General features: G+C 44.9%; 1 protein-coding gene across 2 annotated transcripts in view; it reads left to right on the top strand.

Moving 5' to 3' along the window:
• Nucleotides 1-22041, top strand: part of LOC146185784 (uncharacterized) — a 25399-nt gene extending 3358 nt beyond the window's left edge. For both annotated transcript variants that reach the window (XM_084606713.1, XM_084606714.1), the window contains exons 3-7: nt 6527-6723; nt 9196-9336; nt 9780-9941; nt 15396-15622; nt 21810-22041. In XM_084606713.1, the coding sequence (XP_084462839.1) occupies nt 6527-6723; nt 9196-9336; nt 9780-9941; nt 15396-15622; nt 21810-21894 (812 nt within the window). In that variant the 3' untranslated portion in view covers nt 21895-22041. The remainder of the gene's footprint in view (nt 1-6526; nt 6724-9195; nt 9337-9779; nt 9942-15395; nt 15623-21809) is intronic.
• The last annotated feature ends 133 nt before the right edge of the window (nt 22042-22174 follow it).

Genomic DNA, 22174 nt, shown 5'->3' with positions numbered 1-22174 from the left:
AGCTAACATCGTCGTCTTCATTCTGCAAGGTCATTGCAATTGCCAACAGCAACACACTCTTGCACTGCACAGTGAACATTGTCATCTTCATAAGGTTTCACCTGCGCAAATCCACCAGGTGGCATGACAAACAGATGTAGCGTGACATAGAGCAAGCTACTCTTGCTGAAGACAGAGACCGCAGTCGTGCCAGACTAGCTCATTACCAAGAAGCTTATTAAGTGTGGAAGCAAGCCAAGGTAGACATGGCAGCAGCGACTGCATCCAATGGCTTATGCTCATAAAACTTGGTTCAAGGATAGTTAAACTTCTACAAAAGAGCATTTTGGTGGGCTATTTGGTGCATGAAGAATGGGGATAAATGGGAGGAGCCTGGATAGAAGCGGCAGCAGTAACTGCGGTCGATGGCTTACGCTCATGAAACTCGGTTTAAGGATAGTTGAATTTCTACAATATTTTTTTAAATTAAGCTCTCATCAAAAAGAACTATGCTGCCTGTGTCTTATCGAACTTTGTGCCAATTGATTAAGTAGTATCCTAAAACTTTGGATTCATTTCAAATAATTTTGAACGTGCATTATAGTCGTGCCTCGTTAATATGGACACTTTGGTTTCCGACCAAAACTGTCCATAAAGCGAGTTATCCATAATAACAAGTCATGAATAAAAACGAAAAGGATTTTATTGAGAAAAGGTTGATAATTAATGACTGCTTTTGTACATAACGGTGTGCACTGGACTCAAAATTTGACAACACTAGCAATTTTGGGTATATTATTCTTGTCATCGTTCTCTCTGTCATCCTTCTCTCTGAGATGCGCAAGTCGCTTCAGACTTGCGCATCATGACATGCGTTATGATGGGCTTTCTGTTGGTCGAACTTTCGAGCACGAACTCTTCACTACACTCGGGGACACCTTTTCTTGGCAATGAAGCCAAAGCTACAGAGCCAAAACGCACCATCTCCCTACGCAGCTGAATATAGTCCCTAGTTACATGAGTAGTTTCTGCAAAAAACAAATTGAAATCTTAGTGCTAGTTATTTACAGTATATTTTTTATAACAGAACCGATTTTTCGAAATGAAGCTGTTATGTCTAAAACACTTGTCTTGGCTCCGCCAGGTTTTCTTCTGCGATGTCTGTCGCGGGTTTTAGAGACGGCCTGACTTTGCAGACAAGATGGCGACTGCCGCCTGTTCGGTTCGTTCCGGTTCTGGTTCGTTCACTCCGCAACGACTTGAAGCGTTTTCACCACACAAGATTCGAGTCAAGTTCAAGAGACGCTGGCTGTCGAAGGAAATGAAAGAAATGATCTGCAACGTCTATGCAGGCCGAAAGCCGCGCGGTCGGACTACATGGCGGAGCGACACGTTTAAAGGCCCCGCCTCCCTACCTTTGCGCCCATTGCCAAGAAAAAGTGTCCCCGAGTATAGCCAATGAATCAGCGTCCGATTCTCTATTCACCGTGGCCTCGTTACTGAGCTAAGTAGCTGTTCAGCAGCTGCTTGAGATTCTCCTGAGACGAAATAGTCGAGCTGTCAATACTACCCTCTTCTCCATTAATCTGTCGACTCGAGATGCCATGTTTGTTCTTAAACCTTGTCAGCCGTCATCTTGAGTAGTCACGCCTAGACAGAGCGAATAAAAATGTTTCTGAGTACACATCACCCTGTTTTACTGAACAAAGCATACCGTAAGTCATCACAACTAAAACCTATCAAGACAGAGGAGAAGGAACGGTACATATCCGTAATTGTTGCCAAGGCAGCGAGCCTTCTCTTGAAGCATTTCGTCGCTCACGAGAGCACCATTCGCGCGCACATTCCCAAAGCACATCAACAAGGCTGACTCCATTTCTCCTAACTGTGCTGGGTGCTGTCGGACTGTGGCTGACACTGCAGTGCCGACGTTGAGCCCTTTATCGGAGTCCTGTATTCTCGATGCTACTGTCGACATGGCTAGGCTGAGGCCTAGTTTAACTTGGGCCCAGTCCCTCACGGCTTGGATTGACTGAGATGGCTTTTGCCACTTGTATTCACAGATTTCTTGCTTCGCACCTACGTTCAGCTCTGTTGAGGGTTACAGGCTCCTGATGCTTCGCACTTTTTTGCCTAGTTAACCTTTCTGCCTTTTCGTTCTTCTGATTCTCTCTTTTTGCCTTGTACTATTTCCGTAAGGAAGTGAGGGAGTCGAGTTGGCGTGTTCCTATGAAACAAACACTTCAAGCTGAAGTACAATTTAGAACGACGGCTAGCCGACTACAAAGAGCTCAGACCTTGTCAAGGCCACATCGTTGACTCAAAGCGAAGCCGACATGCAGACCACTTGGGGTGCAATGACAGTTCGCAGCGCAACAGGGACAAAAACCAGGAGCATGACAGGGAAGCGCGTGAGTGTGTCTTAACTCTGACCGAAAAGCGTTAACGGCTTCATGGAACACACATTTTGCTTTGGGAAGGAATAACTTCAGTTCCTGCCGCCACTTTAGGCACTTGTCTTTTTTCCTGTCATTTCTTTCTTAAGCTTTTATCGGCCTCTCCGTTCACATTCAGAAGAATTTATTGCAACCACATTTTGCTGTTCTCCCGACTGCAGCCTCTCATTGCGGCGCTTCCGCTGCACCCAGAAATCTCCCGGTTCTCTCCTTTCGGGGTCTTTCTTACTTAGCTGACTCTCGGTTTGCTGTGCACTTGCGGTCCCCCCCCCCCCCCTCCCCCCCCCCTCCTCAAAAAAAAAAAAACGGCGACACGCCTGCTTTCCTGCTTTGATTCATTGCAGCCCCACAGGACTTGTTCAGGCATCCGGCCGTATCGGCTGTCACGTAGGTTCGCGGGCGGCGTGCCCTTCTTTAACTTGCGTTCGGACTCCTCTGCTTTTTTCAAGCACTGTCCATATTAACGAGACAAAAATACTAGGGCCCAAGTGGGCAGTGTGGATTCTTCTCCTGTTCATTGTCCAGACAGCGAGTTTCCATATTAACGAGGCATAAATACATTGAAAAATTTTCGTCCCCGGAAAAACTGTCCATATTAACGGGGGTCATATTAACGGGGCACGGCTGTATTTGATTAGTTGGCTGAACCTACTAAAGAAATACTGAATACATGATAAAAATGTCCTGAATGTTCTGTGCCCTTAGTAAGCATTAAGGTATGATGTAGTGCTTTAGCGAAATTTACACACCGTGTTTAAATCATATTGTTACTGAGCAGTATTCGCTGGTCGTGCTGACGAAAAAAGAAGTGCGACAGACTCCCAGAAGAAGAAGACGCAGACGAGTGCTGTGCTGTACTGTAATCATCCTCAGGGGTGTGGACAACTGCCGTACTGTAAATATTTCCCGTAACATCTCTTGGTGGTGGTGCGGGGCAACAATATTCCCGTAACAATATTGCCGCGAAACCTTCAAAACAGTATTTGTTGTTTTTTAACGGCCGCCGGCATACAGGCTTATCACTCTGATTCTGGACCGCGTATCAGTTCCGTAATCTTTGTTTGTTAATGCTCGATGTCGCGAGTCACACCTTTATCAGTTTTGTTGTAGCACAAGATGCACCGAGATCTGTCTCGAAGGTTCCGGCCACTCGGGTGTCTTTCCACAATGTTCCAGCCCGTGCTGGTAGCTGTTTGCGACGTTATCTAGATTGTTCTGTGCAGCCTTTAAATTGAGCGTTGCCGAGTGTGACGGGCATTCTTTGTACGACGATCGACGAGCACTTTTGTTTCTATCGCCGCCGCCGAGTTGCTTAGTTCTTTGGCGGGCGCAAGTCAGCCCAAATAAAGAGTTTCTTTAGTGCAATCATCGACCCCCCTCATTTGTGTCGTCGACCTCGTCACCACTACGTGACATCTGGTGGAGGTGCTGCCTTTGATCCTTCAAGCGAAGACCCAAGCCGTGTTCCTGACGCCCTGGAAGACCAGCCTACAGGTCACCGAGCCAGCCGCCGACTTCAAGGCCTACAGCCCGAGCACGGTCTGCTGCCTGACTCCATTCGATTTTGGAAGGCATCGACGCTGACAATGGCCCAGCCTACAGCACCGGTTGTTTTCGTCCAACCCCGTGAGCCCCCCTGCTTCCATGGACGATCGGATGAAGATGTGGGTGACTGGATGGACCTTTTCGACCGTGTGGCAGATTTCAACGGCTGGAACGACGCTGCGAAACTCAGGCAGGTCTACTTTGCTCTTCAAGGACATGCCCGAGTTTGGTTCGAAAATCATGAGGCAACTATGAAGGATTGGGAGACTTTCAAGGAAGCGTTTCTGACTGCCTTTTCAAGCGTCGTCCAAAAGGAAAAAGCCCAGGCCCTCCTTCAGTCAAGACTTCAACTCCCTAACGAGCCTGTCCTGGCGTATGTTGAGGAGATGAAGCGCCTCTTTCGGCGCGCCGACCCTAATATGACCGAAAGTGAGCAAGTCAAACTTTTATTGCGAGGCGTTAAAGAGTCGCTCTTTGCGGGTCTTGTGCGAAATCCGCCAAGAACTGTGGCCGAATTTGAATCGGAGGCGTCTACTATTGAGAAGACGTTGGCCACCCGGATGCGCCACTACGAGCGACCACTTCAGCCGGACTGCTCAATCCACTACCCCAGCGCATCTACAAGCGGAGAGAACCTTCGGGACCTCATCCGTGAGATCGTGCGAGAGGAGCTCCGCCGACTGATGCCATCATCGCAACAACCGCAGGTGGCGACGCTCGCGGACGTCGTCCGTGAAGAAGTCCAGCAGGCGCTGGGCGTTCCTCAAGCGACGGCTGCGACTGTTCCAGCACAAGAGTTAACAGCGATGAACTACGCTGGTGCATTATGTCATCCTGCACCCCGACGCGACCTCCCAAGCCCTCGTCGCTACCATCCTGCTTCCGAAAGCCGCCCCTTGGTCCCCGCCCGCCATGCCTACCAACGACCCCCAAGCCCCAGAAAGTGCGACGCCTGGAGGACAGCAAACAACCGACCGCTCTGCTTCCATTGTGGTGAGGCAGGACACATCCTCCGTCACTGCCCGTACAGGAGGATCGGCCTCCGTGGTTTCGCTGTCGACGCCCCACGACCCCGTCCTGGCGAGCGACCACAGGAAATCAACGACTTCCTGCGCAGCGGAGAGCACTCGTCGCCAAGGCGTCTGTCACGCTCCCCATCACCGTACAATGCCCGATTTGCATCGCCGGGCCGCGTTTACGTGCAAGGACGGTCTCCTAGCCCCCGTAGGGGAAACTAAATGCAGCAACCTTTGGAGGTGAGGTTGCTCAACGGCGAAAAGACGAACATCCTCCGCCGCCGACGACCACTAACGACGACTCAGCCATTTCACCGCCGCTCCACACGACGTCATCGACGACAACACGACCAGAGTGCAAGCGGACGTCGCCGCCTACCTGCAACGTGCAGAGGAAGCCCGACGAGGAAGCGCACCGACAGCCGACGATACAACTTACGACGACGCCACGCAGAGTACAATCCAGGAGACCAAGTGTGGGTTTGGACACCAATTCGCCGTCGCGGATTAAGTGAAAAGTTGCGTCGATACCTAGGGCCGTACAAAATCATTCGCCGCGTCGGACCGCTGGACTATGAAGTCATTCCCGACGGAACGTCAGCATCACAACGGCGACGCGCACGCCCAGAAATTGTACATGTTGTACGACTGAAGCCTATAGTGTTTAAACTTCGCAGTGTTTATGTTTAAGTTGCTTTGTTTTGGAACATCGAGGCGATGTTTTTTTAAGGGGGGAGTAATGCCGCGAAACCTTCAAAACAGTATTTGTTGTTTTTTAACGGCCGCCGGCATACAGGCTTATCACTCTGATTCTGGACCGCGTATCAGTTCCGTAATCTTTGTTTGTTAATGCTCGATGTCGCGAGTCACACCTTTATCAGTTTTGTTGTAGCACAAGATGCACCGAGATCTGTCTCGAAGGTTCCGGCCACTCGTGTGTCTTTCCACAATGTTCCAGCCCGTGCTGGTAGCTGTTTGCGACGTTATCTAGATTGTTCTGTGCAGCCTTTAAATTGAGCGTTGCCGAGTGTGACGGGCATTCTTTGTACGACGATCGACGAGCACTTTTGTTTCTATCGCCGCCGCCGAGTTGCTTAGTTCTTTGGCGGGCGCAAGTCAGCCCAAATAAAGAGTTTCTTTAGTGCAATCATCGACCCCCCTCATTTGTGTCGTCGACCTCGTCACCACTACGTGACAATATCATTGCTATCACTCATTTATCAGGACATGAAGCATGCATGCGTACAAGTACCCTGATAACACCATACCGCTAAGAAGGAAGCTTTTAGGGAGGAAGAAGAGTTAACAATCGTAAACTGCAGCAAACAGTTGGATATATGCTACCATTAGCTCATCTATGTCCACTGCAAGACAAGGGTCTATACGTATCCTTGTGCACATGCTGAAAATGGTTCTCTCATCTACATTGGTGACCATTATAGTTTCACTGGTAGATGCACCACTAGAGCCCGTATAAATGGTGACAGCGCTTTGTAGAGACATGTCCCACCTCCCTTTTTTGCCACTCAGGAAACCAATTTGCACTGACACCACCTCGCACACCAACGAAGCGCCAACAGCCTCCAAAAAATGGCTCAAGTACAGAGCATCCACAGACTCCAAGCAAGGCACTGCTCTCTTCAAGTCCAGTTCGAAGTTCTCCCAGGAAACGTCTGCTCCTCCCTGCCGACATATCAGAAGCAATTGGCGCATCACCGAGCAAAAAGGCAAGGCTACTCTGTCAAATGTACACCCTCTCTCAAGGGCTGGAAGAAGCCACTGCATGCTGCTGTTTGTACAGGGCCAATGTTAGGTTGTATACAGTGCAAATGAGAGCGTAATAAGGTAGTATAAAAGTGCATTTGCTAATGGCAGGGATTGTGGAAACATGGAAATTCATTAAAGTCTAGCTGTGGAGAATTTTGCCCTGGTTTTTTATTGGCACCATGTATAAGAATCCTGTAAAATACTTCTTTTGGGCACGCCTTCAGTGGAACACGATCGCTCATAAATGGTATTGTGGCACTTGGATCTCAAAAGATAAGCGGCAATACTCTGTGCTGCCTTGGTTCTTGGCAGTAATGTAGAGGTGTAGGTGTAGAGACAATTAAACTAGTTGTCTCTCCAGGTGACAGGTGAAATACTGTGCTTGAGATGTTTGTTGATTTATAAGGAAGGGGAAATTGTGAGGCAGAGGTGATCCAGATAGCAAGTTAGGTTAGCATAGTTGTGACACTTAGTACCTGCTCAAACTACAAAATATTTAACAGACAGGATGGTTATATGCTACAGGCATAGGCACTCACTGAACGACTTGCCCAATGGCAGTCTATGTAGGACCCATCACTTCTGACTGCCCTACTGCTTATTGTACTCCTAACCGTATGTTGGTCCTGAAACACATATCTTTTACTTCATCATTATAGGTGAATGCCTCCCACAAGCTGTTTCCACAAAATTTCAAAATAGTTTTTGCTGAAGATAAGCGCGCTTGTTTTTTATGGCAAAGTAGTAGCTATCGCAAGCTAGCACTAAATGCCTTCTTTCTTGGAAAAAGTAGTAAAAGCAGCAGTATTGTGGGCTTTTCTATTACCGAATATTCAACTGCTACAAGATGCACAGGAAGTCCGCACTCTTGGTTATCTTAATAGAATGAACAGACTGCCTTGTTGTTTTGCCTAAAGCACCGACTGTGACACCTTTAGAAAAACTGAGGAGTATGGCTGTTAAGGCAGCAAGCTCTAGGACCATGACTTCCTTGGTGAAATGTTTTATGCTAAGCGTGAGGGCTACTGTTCTGGAGCAACAAATGTTTTGCTACCAAGCCTGCTTTGCAGCCTCTTCTGAAACTGGCCGCTACTTCGCAGAGTAGATTTCTCGGTATGGCACAAAAAAAAAGAAAAGTAACTGACGAAAACAGCTTTTGCTATAATTCTGTGTGATGCAGTTTCGTGTGTTTGTTGCTACGATATGTGACGTAAGGTTCACGAATGTCTAGTTGGCACAGAAAAAAAATCTATTGATAAAAGATTGATGAAAGGGGTACTGAAAACGTAAAAGTTCTAGGGGCACTTTGGACCACTAAACTGCGATGAGGCGAAAGCCTCTATTGTGCGGTTGTCCAAAGCCCTCTACTACACTACGGCACCTCTTTACCGGCTCGGTTGAGCTGTCTGCAGAGAATTGTGACGGATGCTGCACCTTTTCTTTCCTGTAGACCAATTTGAAACGCCGCTCATGCCAGCTCTTGTTTGACTGTAGGAAGGAAAAGAAAATACACAGTCCTGCTACTGGCTATGTAGCTGAGCCACCTCCGCTGCCTCGCGTGGACCGGGGTGAAAATAGGGAAGAAAATTTTGGCGGGTTTAAGCATGGCTTGAACCTAGTGATAGAGCAGAAATCTGAGTGTTGCAGCGATAGCCAGTTTAACGCCTGCTTTTCAATCCCTGTTTTTTTTTTTCCATAATTTTCATTTAAGTTAGGTTTTGGGGAAAGGAAGGAGCCTTATACTTTTGAGTGGAGGTCAGGGAATTAATAATAATAATAATAATAATAATACTTTATTTTTCCTTTACTACAAGGAAAGGAAAGGAGCAGCTGCTAAAAAGCTGCTTCGAAGAGCAGCCTGACGGGGCGGCTGCCCCTGCATATGATGGCATTTCACAGCAGAGAAAGTCACGCCCACACAGTGAATAAACAAATAATGGAGAAATAATTAGACTACAAAAAAAGCACTAGGTAAATCAGGAAAAATACATGAAAATAAAACAGAAACGCCGCAAGACAGAACACCTAACTTAAAAATGTGTATTTATAGAAACATTTTGCGGATTAATTGTGGACACCTACACCTAATTATGTCTTCATATTTTTTCTTTTATATTGTACATTGATTTGTAAGAAAGGAAAGGCACAGTATATGTCTTTGACCTTCAAGATTGTTCAAGGTGACATCGCACTACCCAAGGCTGCCTCTCTCCATATTTACATTGGTTCATAAGAAAGGAAAAACGCAGTATCTGTCACACTTGTTCTGTGGACACCTGAACGGACGCCTGAACTTTGCCTTAAGGAAAGGGAGGAAGGCGTGAGTGAAAGTGGAAAGAGCTGCCGAATTGCATGGTAGGACCAATTGAAAGCAATGACAGTGTTTGCCTTTTGTTGCACTTGACCAAAACATTTGTGGCTCTTCGCTGCAGCTTGTGTCACCCGTGAAGCGCTTGCGGCTTCAGTCACGCGATGCTGAGGCAGAAACTGAGGTGGCCTTGACTGGCTTGACCAAGGCTCAACTGGTTACACTTCTCAGAGATACCATGGGTCGCAGCCCAGATGCTAAGCAGGTGAGTCAGTTGTGCTGCACTTATTGGAACAGATGTGCCTAAGGAAACCACGAGTTCAATACAGAGACTTTTTTCAGAGAGTTCAATACAAAGGCAGACCAAATCAGGGGAAATAGGCGGTCGCCTTTTCCTGTCTCCCCTTCATGTTCTACCTTTTTAAACTCTTTCTCATAACTTTTCTGGCAGAGAAGATTAATCTTGTGCGAAGTAATTACCCTGAGCTGTCCCATATTTGGTTATAGTTATGGCGTACAGCTGACGTGGGCAGGGCTTGCTTCTAATTTCTTGACCTGTCCCCTTGTTGACTCCAAGCAAGGCGGCTGGCACTGTCGCCTAATAACATTCTTATTTTATGGCTTCCTCCTCTCAACTAAATGATCACCTTAATTTAAAGGCCAGGATAGCAGCTCCTCCTCATCTCTTTGTCCTGTGGTGTCTGCCAGGTCATTCATGAGCTGCTGCCCAAGCCCGACTTGGCCCACTCAATGCAGAAGCTGGAGAAGCTGCTGCATCAAGTCTACCGGGCTTTTCCACAGAAGCACTGGGGCAACAGCCGCGATGCCTTCTGCTTCCGTCGCGTGCAGATACCCATCGATGCATTCAAGGTGAGGGTCAACGAAAGTTGAGGCTGCACACAATTTGCTGAAGCAATGCGGCTAGCGTTGTGTGGAAAGGAACACTAGCTGAAACTTGATCTTTAACTCTTTGAGTATCATGGAAAAAAATGGCGTTAATTTTCTTTGTTTTTGCAGGTTCTTTTTATTACTTCTGACTGGTAAAACTGTTTTTGCTACGTTAGTACATGGCAGATCAAAATGAAGCTACATAAATGCACTAGTTGACAATATGCATTTAAAGCATAAATATTTAGCAAGAATATAAAATTTTCAGTCAGGTTCAAACTTTGGTGGAAAATGTAGTTAAATATTTTGACATTAGGTTTATAATGTGAAAAGAATCATAGTTGAAAAATTCAGGTATATACGAAGAGAGGATAACCGATGGTCGCTGAGGGTAACAAACTGGATTCCAAGGGAAAGAAAACGTAGCAGGGGGTGGCAGAAAGTTAGGTGGGCGGATGAGATTAAGATGTTCGCAGGGGTCAAGTGGATGCAGCTAGCACAGAACCGGGTTAAGTGGAGAAATATGGGAGAGGCCTTCGCCCTGCAGTGGGTATAATCGGGTTGATGATGATGATGATACGAAACTTTGCTTGTTTTATGGCATAACCACATAAAAGTTCTAATCCTTTGACTGACAAACACCTCCATCTACAGGAAACTGCTGCTTCATAGAAAGGAGTATTTAATAAGGAGTTGGGAGGTTAAAATTTCCCTTCTGCTATATATCGGAGATGCTGGAAAGTATAAGTGCATCTGGAAACCTCTCTTGTGAAGCAGGATTGTGGGATTAAAGATAAAGACCCATTTGTCAGCTGCAAAACTGGTGTCATGTACAGGTTTCCACTCTCTTGTAGAGCCTGTTATATAGAACAAACAGGACAGCGTATTAACAAAAGGCTACAAAGAACACCAAAACAACTTAGAAAGTGGCAAGGACAAAACCTTTCTGGTCTCCCATTGCCTTTCCTGTGAGATAGTGAAGAAGGAGAAGTGTACTCCCCTATTTGACCAGGTTAGAATTTTGTATCGGCACAAAGAAAAGCTGAAGAGGGAACTGGTTGAAGCATATTTCGTTTCAAGGGACATTACGTGCGTCAGCAAGACTTCTCTTGCTCTTTCAAGCAAAGAGATTTCTTTTTTGGGTGGCTTTTTGTTTAGCAGATGAACACAGGGGTGTTTCATGCGAAACCTTCGTTTTCGTCACATTTGTTTTTGTCTGGGCTTTGGAGTAAAAGCTGAGGCTGAGTTGTGAGTCAGCGCTTGTCCTGTAGCTTCCTTTTATCTTGTCCTGTGTCTTCCTGTTCGTGCTGTTTTTATTAACAATGGATGTTCTAAGCACTATTCTGGTGCAGAAATCAAAAGCCTTTTGGTAATTGAAAGAGTTGCTTTTAAGGGACACTAAAGGGAAATGTCAAACTAAGCAAGATGGACAGGTCATTTTTTTGAAATGGCTGCTGATGTCTTTCCGCCTTGGAAGGTGGCTACATGGCTAAGAAAATCGCAAATGAAAGTCCTGAAACCCTTCCACATTCAAAACTGCCCATGAGAAATGCGCAGGGGGATATCATTTCTATGGCAACACTGCAATGTGTGCATTTGGGAGCCACCCTTGGCTGGGTTACAAGGTGGGAGCGTGACTAATTGAAACATGTAAACAAAGCTGTCCAAAATATTTTTCTTGTTTTGCACGATACACAAAGAGACAGGCATTCACTAGCTGTTGGAGATTATATCGTATTATACGTCATACTATATATCAAAGGATCATTTATCAAATTATGCTATATCATTTCGAAGCTGTCTTCATAAAATGTCACAATAGATGTGCTATGAAGCTGGAGGCATCCACAAATGGCACACTATCCATTGGGACTTTCTCCAAATCGCGCAAGCATATCTTGTCTAATATGCTGCTGTATGCTAAACTGAACTGTGTTCTCAAGTTTCTCACAAATACTGCCGCTCAAACTAGACACCTTAGTTAACTTTGCATTAGCGAGTTCTCAAACCGCGTGATGAACTAACTGCTCATAGCTGCAGACGATGATTCCACTGGACAAACATCATGCTTACAAACACAGGTGCTTGCAGATGGCAGAACCAGAGGCAGCTGGAAGTATTGTCGGTGCAGTTGTCTGCCACAGTTCGTAGTTCTGTCATTCCGTTCTCATGATCTAGTTTTAGTGACTGTATTAGTGAGAAAATGTAGCGCACGCAGCAGTATATTTTACTACATGAGAAGCTTGCAAGTTTCAGAATGGCACATAGAGCACCTTTTGAGGGCATATTCTGCTGTGCAATGAATGCTTATCATTGTGCTTTAAAAAGATAGCTTTGAAATGTTGTAGCATGCTTAATGACACTTGTCTCTAAGGTGCAGGGAGTGGAAGTGCTGCTCCATTTGCTCCATACTGCTTTCTCTGCTCCATCCTGCTCCAAAATGCAATATTGCTCCAAAACTGCTCCAAACTTTAATGTTTTGCCATCAAATTTAGCAGAACCTGGTTTTATCGCTCAGTGGACCTAGGAAACGTTTGCCTGCGATGAATTACACGAGTTATCCTAATGATTCTGTTGTGAAAACAAGCGCACACTCCACCATCGGGTCTCTTTGTCAAGAACAAATATGCCAAACCTACATGAGGCAAAAGCACACTTGAATCGTTATAGGGTGATGCCATGAAGGTGCAAGTCACTATAAATTTTCTCAAGAATGTTGGAAAGCCATCCAGGGAATATCTTTAATGTGTTGAAGCCTCAGCGTCGCTAAAGCGAAAACATGAGCAGCCACTGGCAGAAGCTTGCGAAAAGGCTACCCATGAGTGCATTCAATCCTTCTTGCAGAAAGCACTGACTAGTGCCCGGGAATTTATCGACACAAGTACAGGATCGAAAAGAATGTGTAAAAGATATCATAAATGTGCAGCTCACTGATGTGAATTCCAAACTAATGGTGGTGCTTGAGTGAATCAAAGTACTTTGGTAAACACCACGTTTGAATCTATAAAGTGGTCAAAAGCTTTTAATCAGACTTGATTTTTAGATGTCACGCGTAAAAAAAAAGCATTCCATTTCCTAGTGTTGTTCCAATTCTTGCTCAGTTCATTAGTGATATTTTAAGCATCTGTACACGTTTTGGCTGCTTGTCTTGCCTCGTCAGAGATGCATGCATAGTCAAGCCAGTATTGAACTTTCCACCCAGCTGTTACGCCAACGAACAGCAGCTTTCATGGGTACCCTGTGAAGCATGAAAAATAAATATCTTGGAAAGTTCTGTTTACGTGTGTATGCAACATGGAAACGTGCACAGACGATGGCGACACAAGCACGTGGCTGGCCTTCGGTGCGTGATGTGCTGTCATGCGGTAAAGGACTTCTCAAAAGCGTATGAGCACCAGCCATGCTTTAGTGTATTTCATTCAGCGCCACATCTGAATGAAGAGTGCATGTAAATTATTCATCAAAGTGTCTTGAAGTCGATTATTGTGTTTTTGTTTACTAACTATGCAGCAAGTTTGATCGCAGAGGACCGTTGTATTTGGCTCTTTGCAATTTCTATATTCATTCATGAATCGCTTCCTGTCGGCATTAAGTAAAAAACGGTGCATTGTGCTGAACTGTAGCCTGCCGTCTGCTGGCACTAGTTGTTGACGGAGAATGCACGCATAATCTTGATGAATGCACATCCGCCGGTTGACTTTTTTCCCGTTGAAGCAAATGTACCGTTGGTAATCTGTTCAGCTGCATAACGCATCTGTATGCTATCTGCTGCAGAGAGCAAACACTCGAATGAAAGGGGATTTGCGTGCCACTGTCTCGTGCATAGCATGCACGGTGACCTGTGCTGGAAATTTTTGTTTTTGTTTTTAATTAGCCAGATCATATATGGTGGTACATGCAGTGATACTCCTTAGGTATTATGCAATAGCATATACAGCTTCAGTCATAAAAGGTGTCGCCATGGCCATAAGCAAAATCATGCCACGCATAGCTTTCACAGGTCTTACTCGTTAAGAGGAGTTAAACCCCGCCTAATTTTATTTACACAATATTGTATGCAGCTTGTTGCACCAAAAGGGTGCCATTGCCTTACTTGGCTTCATGCCAACAGTTTCCAAACGCATCAGTAAAACACACGTGCTCTTGTGTCAACTCTTGGGAGGTGCCTAAGTGTTTCTCAATGTTTCTTCTAGCATATCTCAAAGGTAATCCGCCTTCACACATTGACAGTGCACATGCACGTCTGTGCGAGAGAGCAAAAAACAAACATGCACCTCGCAATTTCAGAAAGCCTGCAACCTGCACAAAGTAGTTGTTTCAACTGCTGAAATTAAAACTAAACTGCTTCTCTGGCTGCTTGCAAGCACAGCAGAGCGTGAAGGCCATTGAGAGACTGTTGTCCTGAACTTGCTGCATACAACGGCTGCATGCAGCAGTCTGAGTTCGCAGAATGATAGATGAACGATTCAGCTCTTGTCCTCAAGCATTCCTCGAGGAGTCTCAAATAAATACTCCACTGACTCAATTGTACGAACCTGCCCATAATGATGCCACGTGTACTTGGCTTTAATGCAACATATTGGCTTATAAATGCTCTTTTTTTTTTTTTCTTTTGTAGAAGTTATTTGGTATCACATGAAACTAGCTTAGCATTCTGGCCTGACTTAGTATTTCCCTTTTAGCACCCCTTTAATGAAGCAGAACTTGTCGAGAGCCCTTCCTTGCATTGTCTCTTAGAGCCTACATGTCGAAATGGGACCTTAAAGGGCCACTTTAGGCCAATCGAAGCTAGCCTGAACAGATATATTACCTTATTCCACTCGTAAAAACGTTACTTTCACATAAAATGGCGCTTTTGCGTGCTAGGAAAAGCAAAGACTGAAATACCGATATTTCTGTTGCTAACACACTGAATATTTTCGTGTGAAAACCGTGATGATGTCAAGACAGTTCAAACACAAATATGTGAAGCTAGCCTAGATAGCGTCATTCACTCCTAAAAGGGTGTCACAGAGTCCCCCCCCTTTTTTTTTTTTTTTTTTTTTGTGTGTTCGCGTCACAAGTTTAAACTGAATAACAGCATAAAAATGTTTTATTTTTAAATCAGATTTTCTTACCAGTAAATATATCTTTTGCTGCCAAACAGGCATAGGCACAAAGGTCCAAACAATAAATAAAAAAAAAAACGTAGTTTAGAATTATTTTCAGTGTTCCGCTTAAAAACACTGGACATTCATTCGCCTGCAGTGTCCCTCATAATCCACATGCAGCTTCTGCCGAGCGCCCATGCTAGAAAACTTGTCACCAAGCGTGCAACAATGGCAGAAATTTGTAAGCCAGGGCTGAGCACTGCTTCAAGGCAAAGCCCTCACAACGGGAACTGGCTACCCCTGAGGCGTGCAGGTTGGCATTCACTGTGCGATGATGTCCTTGCAGCGTAAGTGCCTGGAACGGGGGCAGCAGCTTTGCCAGGCTGAGCAATGGTCCTCCCTGTTGGAGTATGCGCAGCAGGCGTGGTACTTTGTGCGCAAGATGCCAGACTGGGAGGACGTCAGCCACAACAAGGCCAAGCAGCTGTGCTTCCGGTCACTGGCCACCCACTGCACGACTGCTCTCAAAAAGGTGTCCCTGGACCAGCGCCAGGTTCAGGCACTTGTCTTCAGGTGAATCTTACTCCTGACCCTGCTTTTAAAATATGCGAGGGTGGAAATTATTTAATAGTACTGGCCTAGCTGGTGTCTGAATAACGTCACACAGAGCATGGCAAACCTCAGACAATTGCGCCACATAGGGTCTACACACTTTGTGGCAGCCGTTTGCTAGATGTTTTCTTTTAACTTTAGTAGCTGCCACTTGTAATATTGTAACTGATAGTTAAACAAGCAATCTCATTTGCCAGACCAGTCGTTGAAGCTAAACAATGGCAAGGAAGCAAAAGAATGGATTTTGAAAGAATCATTACAAAATATAGTTCATGGCCATGGCCTTTCTGTGACAAGTTCTGGAATTAGTAACAAGACAGGTCACTCGGTACACCTTTCTATGACTTAACGTCAATAGTAGTGTTGTAGGATGACAAGGCTAACACGCAGGAGTAGAACGGACTAGGCGAAGTGCTTACTATCAAATGAACACGTTTTATTAAATAAATACAATATATTCAAAAAGCGCTACATGTGCTGTCCAAGACTGTGGTTAAGGAAAAGGCGAACAAATGCACATATGATAGAGCACCGCAAGTCGGAATTCAATTGCAGAAGCAAGGCGTTTTTGTCAAGAAAGTCAAACCTAGAAACTTAGCATCTAGCAACAACAACGAAGATTTGTACATTTATCTGCGATTTTTTTTTTTTTTTTTTTTTTTTTTTTTTTTTTTCTGCAAGCTTCCGTATTCTTCTGGGCTCTCATCTTTGTGCTTCTCACGAATATGCATTTCTTGAACTTTTGAGAGATGCAAGAAAGACTTTGGTTTCCTGGATTGCGCGTTCAAATATATTATATTGATAAAATTTGTTTGGTTGATAACAAGCATTTTGTCCTTTCAAAAACAGGCAGCCAAGCAGGCAGTGAGGGACCATGGCCTAGGCTCAGCAATATACCAGAGTAGGAATTATTAGTACAGTTCACTGAGAGAGAGAGAGAGTGGAAGGTTGCATACCTTTATATGAAGCAGCAGCTATGACAGAAATCGCAGGGCACCTTCAACTTCATTATAACCAGGAGCTTTACAGATGGCAAAGCCTCTCTGCATGAAAGTGGCATAGGACATGCAACCAGTGTGGGCTGCATTGAAAAATATAATTTGCTGTGCTCGTGAGTTCGCATAAAAAGAATAGCACACTATATAGGAAATAAAAGGCGTTAAATTCATCTTAAGCCAGACTCACGCTAGCAGGAAAATGCGCAACCAGTTGATGGGACCTCCCACATCTTCTTTTTCTATCACTGACCAACTGGTTTACTGCCCCCTCACAACGGGCCTAGGAGCAATTTTTCTCATTCTGCAGCAAAGGATAGCCAATGGGAAGTGCAGGGAAGACACGCCCACTCTTGCGAATGGCGGTGGAGTATAAAGTCACCGGTGCTGTCATGCATTTAGCACAGTTTGAAAATACTGAGCTATGTCGTCCTGTAGAGCTGAGGGATGACGGTGCCATTCGTTCAGAACTGCAGCATGAAGTTTCCTGCTAGGGTGGCCTGGACTTGAAACAATCACTGCTAGTAGCTGTTGCACACTATCAGAAAAGGCCATGAATTTTCAATGCACACAGCTCTGAACAAAGCGCCTAATGAGTTTAGAAGGGGATGTCAAGGATATGGAAAATTGGACCAACCTTCTTACTGCTCCTTGTTTGCATGGTATTTACTGAAACAGTCGCCAACAAAATGTAGCCAGACCCTACATGCAGCCTTCAGAAATGATAAGGAAACATTTTATTCAATTGTAACATCAGCAATCATGCAGGCGCTGTATGCCTACGGTGTAATAGAGGCACACATAAAGCATTGGAAAGTAACAAGGAACAGCGCACCAACCAGTCTTCCACACAGGAAGTGATCAAATTCGCATATTGAAGGATGCCAGGCAGGTTGCTACAAAACATTCACTGCTTTCTGCAAAAATGTTGTATCTCCCAGGGTGTCTAGCAACCGGGAAAACCCGGAATTGTCAGGGAAACCATCAAAATTTCGCCAAGTCAGGGCAAATGGCATGATATATTCTGCAGTGCATTTTCATTTTAAGCTGGCGCACAGCAAGTATGCTATTCATGCAGACTTTTTTTTTTTTTTTTACTGAGCGCTCGTTGACGCGCGATATATGCCGCCAGCGCATGGCTGAGCTGCCACAATAGAAGAGCACGTGAGTTGGGTATTCAATAAAATATGCGGAATCGCTGCGTGAGAGTAGTACGCGACAAAAAGTAGGAATAATCGCTCCGGCAGCGGCCAGCACTAAAGCGATCGGCGAGTTGAGCTACAGCTGAGGTCCATTGTGGTTGTGGCTCTCCAGCGGTTGACTGCTCACGTCTTCGGGATCTCGCCACGGGTACCGCGCTTCGTGTGCACGATAAAATTGCGTAACACTTTCATGTCCACAACCACGAACTCGGTACCGGCATCGCATTCCGCGCCAACGCTGAAGTGAAACTCGTGTTGGGCCAGGGACTTTCCTGACAGAACGGACATCACGCCGACCACTCAGTGCGCCGGCTCCGCCGTAGAGTAGCACGCGGCAACGGCGACAACTCAAGGTGTACCGTGATTTGGGATGCAATTCGCCCTGTAATTTGAGCCCGCGGTGTCATCATCGGGCAGTGTGGTTTATGTTCCCTGCACATCTAACAAATCTGCCACCGGCTGTAACTCAACTGTCCCGACGGCATACTTGTGGTCGACGTCTTCTGGTTTTTGTTCCTCGCCCGTTTCTTACGACTTTCAAGCGTGCGTGGTTACAATCTACTGTTTTCCGGCATCTCGATCGCAAGGAAAAACTATACAAAGTGGTGCATCGAGGAACACGAGCGCAAACGGAGACGCGCATGAAGCGGCGGCGAACGCAAAAACATGAAAAAGAAGATGACGCGCCGATCACGCCAACCAATAGGAGGCGGAACGGCGTGCTTTTCAAGCACGCCGCATGAGAGCTAATCAGAGACCATAAACGGCGTTTGGAAAACCGGCGCGTGCAGCCAGTCTGCTTGCGCGAAGCCATTTTGACAAAGAAAGCAGTTTTAAATACAGTGTTCTAGAATATCTGTAGTCTTAAACCAAGCCCAAGATGGCGGCGATCGCCGGCTTTAATGGGAATTTCAAACACAATTCCTATTTTCGGGGGGGCATTTCGTGGCTGCTGTGACATTTTGAAAGTCGATTTTATCTTATTTCTTGACCGAATACAGCGTTAATAATTTGAGCACAGGTGCTGGAAATGATAAACGTTCCGAAAATGTGTTTTACCTAAGACTCGCGTCTCCCCTTAATTAACTCTACGGCTGTTATCTTAGTGCGCTCTTCCTCAAGACCGGCCGTGACCTAGGGTACCTTGCATCGAGGCACCCTATATACACTAGAGTTTTGACCAATCAAAACTGTCGTTTTTTTTATACTTGGGGCCTGTAGGGAATTTCGCAACTGGTAGTATCAAAGAGCTCTGCTAAGGGTGGCATCAATATGCTTTTAATTTTCAGCGAACTTGCAATGTTTTTACCCGCCATTAACACTAATAACAGTCTTTCACTATTGTAAACTGCAGAATATGATTAATAAATAGCTTTTTATTGGGAATTATTAGTCTTTGCTCATTATCATCAACGGCTACATTTTTGAGCCTCATCACTCGTCAGGGAATTTGACCTGATTATCAGGGAAAACCTGGAAAGGTCAGTGATTTTGAAAATAGTGGCCTGCTAGACACCCTGATCTCCGATTTGGTGATTGTTTTGCCATGCTAAGTAACTCTGGTGACAAATTTCAGAGGATGAGTATCTTGCCAGTAGTCACATACATGGCAGAAACTTCAGACAGGTAAAAAAGCTCTTCAGTTAAATTGAGACGAATGCCGCAGGCAGTGGAAAGCAAAACTCTTGAAATAAAGAAACACGAACCTAGCAAAGTAGGCCGGCAATGAAGCACGAGTTAGTCGAAATCTGGAAGAAGAAATGGATGGGCACATACGCAGAGAGAAGATAACCGATGGTCCCTCAGCCTTGGCTGAGTGGTTGTGGCACTAGACGATCAAGTCAGGGAACCTAGGCTCAATCTTTGCTGCGATGCAATGGAGATGAAACACAAAGCACCTGTATACTGTGAGATGTCTGTGTATGTCAAAAAAACCCGGGTGGTCAAAGATGTCTGGAGCCCTCCACTATGACGCCAGTCACTGCCAGGCTTGCTTTTGGAACAAAACCCCTATAAGTAGGGGTGCGTGCATAATAATTTTTTCTAATACGAATAAATCAAATACAAATATAAAAGGGGGGATATGTCTTTAAATACTGAACGTTATCTGAAAAGTGAACAACAGAAAAAGCTAAATAAATAAAAGATAACAAACATTGTTCGGCTTGTTTATTTCAGAATGCACATGGTACTAGCGAACAAAATTACGCTAGAATTGTGCACAAGTGTATATTTCTACTGAGTAATCCAGTATAAATTTTATACAGGATTCCGTATACCATATACAGAATAAGGTGCCGCCACATTTTGATGATGCTTTACCTCGACGCATCTATGCGATAAAGCATCGAGGTGAAATCCACAGTCAAGTGAATTTAAAAAGTTTCAGTGTTCGAAACATTCCAAATATCAATTTTTCAAATTGAATATGAATCAGATAACAAACATATTCGATACGGGGATATCTGAGAGTCAAGTGGGTGAATGAAATTGGAAAGCTTTTGGAGGTAAGCTGAGCATAGCCAGCACAGGAGGATTGGGGGATGGGGAAATGTCCCATGTCATGCAATGCCTGCTGCACAAACTCTGTAAACGGGAAGAAGTTGCACGAGCTGCAGGATTCCATAATCATAATGATAATAATAATAACAATGATAATAATGATAGTAACAATATATTGTAAGGTGTACCCTCGTCCTCCCAAGAAAACCAGCAGCAGGAAAATCATTTTCATAAACTTCCACCCAGCTTTCCATAATGCGGCCTCACCTGTTTTCATTTATGTTCTCTTATTTGCCGTTTCGCACCTACAAATGCAACCCTCAGTGTAATAGTGGTAGCTTCAAATTTGGGTAAATAGCATCACACACTTTTGTGTGTGTGAAATATTTCCAGATTGCCAAAACCAAACGAAGGCCTGAAAACAGCATCTGGCAGTCAAACATGTCTAAGCATATTTTCACCGTTTTTGAACGAATCTGGCAAAACTTTGTTTCAAATATACAAGAATTTTTAAAACTGGCCAATTAACAAAAATTGTTGATTGCAAGTATCGCGTTATAACGCAAAAGGCACAAAAAATGTAATGCCATAAGTCTTGATTCTTAGCGATGTCACATAAAGCAAGTGGCAGCTCTGAAAAACGATGAGAACCAGAAATCTTTTTGATACGTGCAATTATAACAATGCTGCCTTCCAAGTATACGTTCCGAATATTCAATAAATGACTCTAAACCGGTGTACTGAAAAGTAAAATTATATGCCACAATACCATTTTTGAAATCTCTATATTATGCTTGGTGTCAAGGATTGCAAAGCAGTCCTATTTATAAACTGCACTTGTGTTATCAAGCAGGTAAACATTCCCCTCTATGCTTTCATAGTGCCATGTTTGAAACCTTTACATTAGTTTACAATTTCAGCATTTTTTTTTTTCACACATTCGCAATATCAGAAATAAGGCTCCTCCTCCCTCCCCTCCTCTTTTACTGTGTATATCTTCACGAGATGGGCGTTAGAAATAACTTATTTGGCAAACATCTTCGGCATATGTGATTACAGTTCAGTTAAACTCCTTTCCAAACTCGTCCGCCTTTCATAATGGTTCTCAGAGAATTTGACACCCAAGCATGCAATGCGCGCGTGCGATGCCCGTGTGAACCTGTCGAGCGCCGCCGATACCAGGCCCACATGACCACACGCTGATGGAGTTATCGTGGGCCGGCTTTCGACATTTTATGCTGCCATCCGTCATGTAGTGGCGAAACAAATGAAGCTGGAGATCACGCCACGAACGGTGTTGACAGTGAGCAAGTGCACTTGATGACTATGCGCACATTTCCTCGCTAAAAGGGGGCGCTTAAATTTACATGCAGTTTTTTTTGTTGTTGTTTTTCATAATATAGTGTCTTGCCGTTCAAACAACAGGATGCTGGATTTGTTGTCTTGCAGGCTGAGAGAGATGAAAGAGGACAGTGCCTGCATTGCCTCCCCTCTCAAGCTTGCAGAAGCACAGCTTGAACAGCCTCACCAGTAGGACGCCACATTGTCCACCCTGGAGGCTAAGGATCACGCACAAGACTCGTTTTGCTTGTTTTAATTTTTATTGTCATCAATATCATTGTTTCTCTCTCTCTCTCTTTTACTTATATACACAATAAAAATCATGGGCCTTTTTTGGTCACTTTCTGTCTCCTGCAGTCGTTCACTTTTGAAAGTGCGTGAGCTTGCCGTCATTTGCGCGCGACCAAGGACGCGCGCGCCCCCTTCCCCTCTTTAAAAAGAAAAAAAAAAAAGACTATATATCTTTCTCATCT

Source organism: Amblyomma maculatum, chromosome 6, assembly GCF_055883805.1.
Source record: "Amblyomma maculatum isolate TAMU_Amacu chromosome 6, ASM5588380v1, whole genome shotgun sequence".
Classification (NCBI taxonomy): Eukaryota; Metazoa; Arthropoda; class Arachnida; order Ixodida; family Ixodidae; genus Amblyomma; species Amblyomma maculatum.
Note: the sequence above shows the minus strand (reverse complement) of the source record. Positions and strands in the feature narration are given on the sequence as shown.